At 62.0% G+C, this 9,366-nt stretch overlaps 1 protein-coding gene across 1 annotated transcript; it reads right to left on the bottom strand.

The window, feature by feature from the left end:
- LOC135460598 (carnitine O-acetyltransferase-like) lies at positions 1-8,660 on the bottom strand (the record flags this gene model as incomplete). The annotated part of the gene is made up of 10 exons (XM_064737487.1): positions 1-307; positions 919-1,056; positions 2,387-2,449; positions 3,257-3,392; positions 4,789-4,899; positions 4,984-5,109; positions 5,205-5,305; positions 6,118-6,296; positions 7,403-7,586; positions 8,525-8,660. Coding segments are annotated over 10 exons (1,429 nt in total), but the record flags the coding sequence as incomplete, so codon positions are not given.
- Positions 8,661-9,366: the final 706 nt, after the last annotated feature.

Raw genomic sequence — 9,366 nt, forward strand, 5'->3', positions numbered from 1 at the left:
GCTGTGGGCGTGTCCCCATGAAGTAGGCGGTGTCCCCCGAAGTGGGCGTGTCTCAGCCGAGGCTCCGCCCCCTCAGCAGCGCCCCCAATTGGTCGAACACCTCGCGGATGGCCCCGCCCAGGTGCGCGGCCTGGGTGTGGCTGCAGCAGGCGAAGGCGGTGACGGCCACGCGAAGCCCCGCCCCCACGCCGGGGGAGGGGCCTCGGGGGTCCCCGGGGGGCGGGGCCAGCACGTGCCCCACCCCCACCCCGTACCCGTCCGGGACCAGGGGACCCCGGAGCAGCCAAGAGCCCTCGCGGGAGCGCACCTGGGGACAGGTGAGGGCGGAATTTGGGGCATTTTGGGGATTTTTTGGGGATTTTTTGGATTTTGGGGATTTTTTGGGGATTTTTTGGGGAATTTTTTTGGGGGTTCAGGGGAATTTTGGGGCATTTTTTGGGGCGATTCTGGGCGCGTTGGGGGGTTTTGGCGGATTTGAAGGGATATTGAGGGATTTTGGGATTTCTTGGGGAATTTTTGGGGATTTAGGATTTTGGGATTTTTTGGGGGGGTAGTTTTGGAGATTCGGGGATTTCGGGGAGTTCTGGTGTAATTTTTGAGGGATTCGGGGGACTTTTGCTGATTTTGAGGGGATTTCGAGAAGTTCTGGGGGCATTTTGCTGGATTTGGGGAGATTTGGCGACTTTTGTGGATTCTGGGATTTTAGAGGGATTTTGGGGAGACTTCAGGGGAATTTTATTGGTGGAAGTAATTTTGGGGAATTTTTGGGAATTATTGGGGAATTTGGCTGGGGATTTTTGGGAGATTTTGGGGTCCGCCAGGTGGATATTGCGATCCCCAGGTGAATTTTGGCTTCCCGGGTGATTTTTTTTTCTCCCCCAGGTGAATTTTTGGCTCCCCCAGGTGTGTCGGGGTTACCTGCAGGGTGCAGAGCCGGAAGTGCGTGGCCTCGGCGTAGGCGGGGTCAAGGAAGATTTCGGGGAGGGGCTCCCCGGCCGCCAGCGCCGCCTGGCGCAGCCCCTGCAGGTGTCGCTCCGCCCCCTGGCCCGATAACACCTGGGCAGGTGAGGGTTAACCTGTATGGCCACGCCCACCTGCATAGACACACCCCTAAACCCCGCCCCTGCAGGTGTCGCTCCGCCCCCTGGCCCGATAACACCTGGGCAGGTGAGGGTTAACCTGTATGGCCACGCCCACTCACCTGGATACACCCTAATCCCCCCCGATAACACCTGGGCAGGTGAGGGTTAATGAGTGTGGCCACGCCCACTCACCTGGATACACCCTAATCCCCCCCCTGAGAGCACCTGGGCAGGTGAGGGTTAATGAGTGTGGCCACGCCCACCTGCACAGACACACCCACAGCCCCGCCCCTGCAGGTGTCGCTCCGCCCCCTGGCCCGATAACACCTGGGCAGGTGAGGGTTAATGTGTGAGGCCACGCCCACCTGCACAGACACACCCCCCCAAACCCCGCCTCTGCAGCTGTTGCTCCGCCCCCTGGCCTGATAACACCTGGGCAGGTGAGGGTTAATGAGTATGGCCACACCCACCTGCATAGACACACCCCTAAACCCCGCCCCTGCAGGTGTCGCTCCGCCCCCTGGCCTGATAACACCTGGGCAGGTGAGGGTTAATGAGCATGGCCACGCCCACCTGCATAGACACACCCACAGCCCCGCCCCTGCAGGTGACGCTCTGCCACCTGGCCTGATAACACCTGGGCAGGTGAGGGTTAATATGTGTGGCCACGCCCACCTGCATAGACACACCCCAAACCCCGCCCCTGCAGGTGTCGCTCCACCCCCTGGCCCGATAACACCTGGGCAGGTGAGGGTTAATGAGTGTGGCCACGCCCACTCACCTGGATACACCCTAATCCCCCCCTGATAACACCTGGGCAGGTGAGGGTTAATGTGTGAGGCCACGCCCACCTGCATAGACACACCCACAGCCCCGCCCCTGCAGGTGTCGCTCCGCCCCCTGGCCCGATAACACCTGGGCAGGTGAGGGTTAACCTGTATGGCCACGCCCACTCACCTGGGCACACCTGGACACACCTGGACACACTCAGGTCCACACCCAGAGCCTCACAGACACACCTGGACACACACTGGGCACACCTGGGCACACCCAGAGCCACGCCCACACACCTGGGCACACATCTGGATACACTTGGATACACCTGGGCACACCTGGGCACACCCAGTGCCACTCCCACTCACCTGGGCACACACCTGGGCACCCCTAGGAACACTTGGACACACACTTATGCACACCTGAGCACACCTGGGCACACCCACTGCTACACCCACACACCCAGTGCCACACCCAGGGCCCCGCCCAGCCTCACCTGTGCCCACCTGTGCCCACCTGTCCCCGCTCACCTCCTGGGTGCGGCTCTCCTGCTCCTCCACGGCCTCGCGCAGCAGCGCCAGCAGCTCCTCGGGCTGGGGACACACCTGGGTCACACCTGGGCGCACCTGGGCAGGGCCATGCCCTCACCTGGGCACACCTGGGCACACCTGGGCACACCTGGGCAGGGCCATGCCCTCACCTGGGCACACCTGGGCACACCTGGGCACACCTGGGCCGTGCCATGCCTCACCTGGGCACACCTGGGTGCTCCTGGGGGCACCTGTACCCACCTGGATGGTGCCACGCCCTCCCCTGTGCCCATCTGGGTGTACCTGGGCAGTGCCACACCCTCCCCTGTGCACACCTGGGTGTAACCTCGGTGTACCTGGGTGCACCTGTACCCACCTGGGCACACCTGGGCAGTGCCACACCCTCCCCTGTGCACACCTGGGCACACCTGGGCACACCTGGATGGTGCCACGCCCTCCCCTGTGCCCACCTGGGTGTACCTGTACCCACCTGGGCACACCTGGATGGTGCCACACCCTCCCCTGTGCACACCTGTGCACACCTGTGCACACCTGGATGGTGCCACACCCTCCTCTGTGCACACCTGTGCACACCTGTGCACACCTGTGCACACCTGGATGGTGCCACACCCTCCCCTGTGCACACCTGGGCACACCTGGGCACACCTGGGCAGTGCCACACCCTCCCCTGTGCACACCTGGGCACACCTGGGCAGTGCCACACCCTCCCCTGTGCACACCTGGGCAGTGCCACACCCTCCCCTGTGCACACCTGGGTGTAACCTTGGTGTACCTGGGTGTACCTGTACCCACCTGGGCACACCTGGGCACACCTGGGCAGTGCCACGCCCCCCCCCCCCGTGCCCTCACCTGTGCCTGGGGCTCCTCGAGCGCCCGCGCCAGCGCCAGGCAGGGCGGCCCCGGTGGGCGCAGCAGGTCGGTGCAGCCGGGCAGGACCCGGCGCAGGGACAGCGGCTCGCAGGTGGCACACAGGGAGCCGTGAGCCCTGCGGGCAGGTGCGCTCACCTGGGGGGCTCAGCTGTGGCCCCTCCCCCCAGCTACAGCCCCGCCCCCTCAAGTGTAGCCCCGCCCCCTCACCCGCAGAATGCCGCCTGCACAGCTGCAGCCCCTCCCTCCCTGTTATGGCCCTGCCCCCGGGTGTAGCCCCTCCCACAGGTTTAGCCCCGCCCCCTCACCCGCAGAATGCCGCCTGCACAGTTGCAGCCCCTCCCTCCCTGTTATGGCCCCACCCCCATAGCCATTAGCCCCGCCCCATGTCTAGCCCAACCCCTCACCTGTAGCCCCGCCTCTCCTTTTTAGCCCCGCCCCCTCAGCTGTAGAACGCCACCTGCAGCCCCACCTGTAGCCCCTCCCCCCTGTTATGGCCCTGCCCCCAGGTGTAACCCCTCCCACAGGTGTAGCCCTGCCCCCCCCGGGTTTAGCCCCGCCCCCTCACCTGCACAATGCCACCTGCACGGTTGCAGCCCCTCCCTCCCTGTTATGGCCCCACCCCCATCGGCATTAGCCCCGCCCCATATCTAGCCCACCCCCTCACCTGTAGCCCCGCCTCTCCTTTTTAGCCCCGCCCCCTCACCTGTAGAACGCCACCTGCATCCCCACCTGTAGCGCCGCCCACCCCATGTGTAGCCCCTCCCACAGGTGTAGCCCCGCCCCCCGGGTTTAGCCCCGCCCCCTCACCTGTAGAACGCCACCTGCAGCCCCACCTGCACCACGCCCCCTGCCCTTGGCCCCGCCCCCTCTCCTCTCCCTGCCCGTCCTAAGGCGTGACCCCGCCCCCTCCCGGTGTTTAGCCCCGCCTCCGTATTTAGCCCCACCCATCATCTGTAGCCCCGCCCCTCACCTGTAGAATGCCACCTGCAGCCCCACCCGTAGCACCGCCCACCCCATGTGTAGCCCCTCCCACAGTGTAGCCCCGCCCCCCGTGTTTAGCCCCGCCCCCTCACCTGCACAATGCCACCTGCACAGCTGTAGCCCCTCCCTCCCTGTTATGGCCCCACCCCCATCGCCATTAGCCCCGCCCCATGTCTAGCCCAACCCTCACCTGTAGCCCCGCCTCTCCTTTTTAGCCCCGCCCCCTCACCTGTAGAACACCACCTGCAGCCCCACCTGCACCACGCCCCCTGCCCTGGGCCCGCCCCCTCTCCTCTCCCTGCCCGTCCCAAGGTGTGACTCCGCCCCCTCCCACGTTTAGCCCCGCCTCCATGTTTAGCCCCACCCCTCACCTGTAGCCCGCCCCCTCACCTGTAGAACGCCACCTGCAGCCCCACCTGTAGCCCCTTCCCCTGGTTATGGCCCTGCCCCGGTGTAACCCCTCCCACAGGTGTAGCCCCGCCCCCCCGGGTTCAGCCCCGCCCCCCCGGGGTTTAGCCCCGCCCCCTCACCTGTAGAACGCCACCTGCAGCCCCACCTGCACCACGGCCTCCGCCCTTGGCCCCGCCCCCTCTCCGAACCCCTCGTGGCTGAAGCAATGAACGTCCACGTCCGCCGCCAGGCTGGGGGAGGGGCGAGGGGCGTGGTCACGCCTGGCCCCTCCCCCTGATTCCCCTCCCAAGCCCCTCCCACCCCCCCTCCCTCACCTGTCCAGGTGTTTCTTGGCCCGCTCCACCTGCGCCGCCAGCTCGGGGCCGACGCTGAAACGGAGCCGCTGCGGAGGGGGCAAAGGGGGCGTGGCCTCCAGGGAGGGGGCGGGGCCTAAGCGGCGGCTGGGGAAGCAGAGCGCACACTCACACACCTGAGCGCAGGTGAGGTTTGGAAAGGGGGCGTGGTTTGTGGCTAAGCCACGCCCACCCGCGCTCACCTGTGCTCCAGGGCATGGTCGAGCAGCTCGGAGACGACGGCGCCGTCGATGACGGCCGGGTCCCACAGGGCGCCGCAGGTGCCGTCCTGGCCAATCACCAGCTGGGGGGAGGGGCACGCACCTGGCCAGGTGAGCCAGGCTGGCCACGCCCACTTGCACAAAAAAAATCCCAACGAAAAATCCCCAAAAATACCCAAAATAGACCCCAAAAAAAGGCCCCAAGAAAACCTGGGGAAAATGGGAAATTCTGGTGAAAGTCACGGCTTGAAACACCTGGACACACCTGGGCAGGTGAGCCAGGCTGGCCACGCCCACTTGTACCAAAAAAAAAAAAAAAAACCACAAAAATTTAAAACAAAAATCCCAAATAAACCCAGGCAAAATGGGAAATTCTGGTGGAAATCACAACATGGAACACCTGGACACACCTGGGCAGGTGAGCCAGGCTGGCCACGCCCACTGTGCCCCCAAAACTTTTTTCAATTTCCCCAAAAAATCCAAAAAAGGGTAAAACCCCGCCCCCATGGGAAGCCCCGCCCACCTGCAGGGTCTTATCCCACCCCAAATAAAATTTAGCGGGGTTTTATTAAAACCCCGCCCACAAAGGTTTAACCCGCCCCCTCCGAAGCCCCGCCCACCTGCAGGCTCTTGCCCCACCCCAAATGAAATTTAGCAGGTGAGGCCCCGCCAACAAAGGTTTAACCCCGCCCCTAGCTGAAGCCACGCCCACCTGCAGGGTCTTGTCCCACCCCAAATGAAATTTAGCAGGTGAGGCTCCGCCCACCAAGGTTTAACCCCGCCCCCTTTCAAAGCTCCGCCCACCTGCAGGCTCTTGTCCCGCCCCAAATAAAATTTAACAGGTGAGGCCCCGCCCACAAAGGTTTAACCCCGCCCCCTCCGAAGCCCCGCCCACCTGCAGGGTCTTGTCCCACCAGCGATTGGCGCTGTTGGCGTTGGCCCCGCCCCCGTGCAGCACCTGGGCGGCCACGCCCTCGGGGCCACGCCCACCGGGCGGGGCCAGCACAGGTGAGTCCAAGCTCAGCACCAGGAGGCTCCTCTGGATCCGCCCCAGGGAGGCGCGGCTTAGCCGGTCTGTGGGCGTGGCCAAAGTTAGACACGCCCACTTTTCCTTTCAGCGAGGGGCGGGGCTTCCATTGGACACGCCCATCCCCAGATTGGGTGGTTTTCCCACCCAGAAATAGGTGGGAAATGGAAGCCACGCCCACTTCAAAAGGGATTTTTGCCGCCTAAAATCTGAACCCAAAATGAGGCCACGCCCACTCAGGGCCACGCCCATGAATATTCTAAAATTCCTTCGTTTTCCCGCCAAAATTGAGACCCCGCCCACACACAAAATTGACCAAAAACCTTCCAAAAAACCTCGTGGTCACACCTGGGTCACACCCAAATAAGCCCCGCCCCTTTTATTGTTTTAAACATTAAGCCCCGCCCACAAATTTACTTGCTCCTCCCATTTCCCCCCCCAAATCCCCAAAATCGCTAAAATGTCCAAAAATGCCCCCAAAATTCCCTCCCAAAAACCCCTCCCAGCCCCACATGGGCCACGCCCTGACCACACCCACTTAGGCCCCACCCCCATAAACTGAAACCACGCCCACAAATCCTAATGTTCCCCCCGCAAATCCCCCTAAAACCCCAAAACTCCCCCAAAAATAAATTAAAAAAATCCCAAAATTTCCCCCCAAATCCCCTCCCGGCCCCACCTGGGCCACGCTCAGACCACACCCATTTAAGCTCCACCCACAACAGATGAAACCCCGCCCCCAAAGCACCATTTTACCCCAAAAATCCCCCCCAAAAATACCAAAAATCACTGAAATTTACCCCAAATTTCCCAACCAGCCCTCCTTGACCACACCCAATTAAACCCCACCCCCATAAGCTGAAACCACGCCCACAAATCCTAATTTTCTCCCCCTAAAACCCCAGAATTCCCCCAAAAATAAATAAAAAAATCCCCAAATTTTCCCCCAAATCCCCTCCCAGCCCCACCTGGGCCACGCTCAGACCACACCCATTTAAGCTCCACCCACAGCAGATGAAACCCCGCCCCTAAAGCACCATTTTACCCCAAAAATCCCCCCAAAAATACCAAAAATCACCCAAAAATCACCGAAATTTTCCCACCCAGACCACACCCACTCAAGCCCCGCCCTGTTTAGGCCCCGCCCCCTCACCTCTCATCATGCTGCCGTAGCTCCGCCCCCACTCGCGGCGCTGCTGCCCCGTCAGGAGCCCCACGGGGGGGTGGGCTCGGGCCCCGCCCCCCCCCGCGCGCGCCCGGAGCCCCCCCAGGGCCGCGAGGAGGGCGGGGGGGGGGAGGGGCCGGCCCGAGGGGGTCGCGACCCCCACCAGGAAAAACTTTGGGGGGGGGGGGAGACCCCCGAAATTTGGGGTGAAACGGGAGGGAAATGGGGGAAAAAAAGAGGGGGAAATTGGGGTTAAAATGGGTGAAAATGGGTCCGGACCCTCCCCAAAAAAAATCCCAAATCCCCCTCCCCAATTCCCTCCCCCCCCCAGACCCCTCAAATTCCCCCCGAACCCCTTAAATCCCCTCAGGACCCCCCAAAACTCCCCTAAATCTTCCCTGGACGCCCAAAACCCCCCCAGATCCCCGAAAATCCCCCAAAATTGGCCCAAACCTTCCCAAACTCCCCAAAATCCCCCCCAGGACCCCCCCAAAATCCTCAAATCCCCCAAAACCCCCAAAATCCTCAAAAATCACCCCGGATCCCCCCCAAAATCACCCCAAGCCCCCCTCCCCAAATCCCCTTAGGACCCCAAAACACCCCCAAAATCCCGAAAATCCCCCCCAAAATCCCTTCAAAATCCCCCAAATCCCCTCCAGGACCCCCCAAATTTCCCCCCAAAATCCCCGCCCAAAATCCCCCCAAATTTCCCCCCAAAATCCCCCAAATCTCCCCCAGGACCCCCCAAATTTTCCCCCAAAATCCCCCAAATTCCCCCCCTAGGACCCCCCAAATCCGCCCCCAAAATCTCCCCAAAATCCCCGCCCAAAATCCCTTAATTCCCCCTCCCCAGGACCCCCCAAATTCCTCCCCAAAATCCCCTCCAAAATCCCTTCAATCCCCCCCAGGACCCCCAAATTTCCCCCCAAAATCCCCCCCCAGGACCCCCCAAATTTCCCCCCAAAATCCCCCCCAGGACCCCCCAAAATTCCCCCCTAAATCCCCCCCCAGGACCCCCAAATCCCCTCAAATCGCTTCAATCCCCCCTCAGGACCCCTCAAATTTCCCGCCAGGCCCCGCCCCTCGCCCCGCCCCTCGCCCCGCCCCCACCTGGCCGTTGCTGCTGACGGTGACGAACGGGGGGGGCGGGGCCCCAGGGGGGACCCTCAGGACCTCGTCCCGCCGGGGCCCCGGGACCCGACAGCCCCCAAAGGCGGCCTGGAGCCACGGCTCGGGGGGGTCACGGCTGTGGGGAGGGGGCACAGGGTCACGGACCCCCCAAAAACCCCAAAAAACCCAAAAAACCCCGTTCAAAAAGCTCAAAAAATGAAAAAATTACCAAAAATCGCATTAAATAACCCAAAAATCGCACCCAAAGGCGGCCCGGAGCCACGGCTCGAGGGGGTCACGGCTGTGGGGAGGGGGCACAGGCTCAGGGACCCCCCAAAAATGCCCAAACTTAAAAAAAATCCCGTTCGAAAATGGCAAAAAATGAAAAAATTACCAAAATTCGCAATAAATAACCCAAAAATCGCACCCAGCAGCCCCCAAAGGCGGCCCGGAGCCACGGCTCGGGGGGGTCACGGCTGTGGGGAGGGGGCACAGGCTCAGGGACCCCCCAAAAACCCCAAAAACCCCCAAAAAACCCCGTTCAAAAAGCTCAAAAAATGAAAAAATTACCAAAAATCGCAATAAATAACCCAAAAATTCACACCCAAAAACGGCCCGGAGCCACGGCTCGGGGGGGTCACGGCTGTGGGGAGGGGGCACAGGCTCAGGGACCCCCCAAAAAATGCCCAAATTTAAAAAAAAAACCCGTTCAAAAAGCTCAAAAAATGAAAAAATTACAAAAAAAAACCCCAAAAATCGCATTAAATAACCCAAAATTCACACCCAAAGGCGGCCCGGAGCCACGGCTCGGGGGGTCACGGCTGTGGGGAGGGGGCACAGGG

Source organism: Zonotrichia leucophrys, unplaced genomic scaffold, assembly GCF_028769735.1.
Source record: "Zonotrichia leucophrys gambelii isolate GWCS_2022_RI unplaced genomic scaffold, RI_Zleu_2.0 Scaffold_64_270646, whole genome shotgun sequence".
NCBI classification, from domain to species: domain Eukaryota; kingdom Metazoa; phylum Chordata; class Aves; order Passeriformes; family Passerellidae; genus Zonotrichia; species Zonotrichia leucophrys.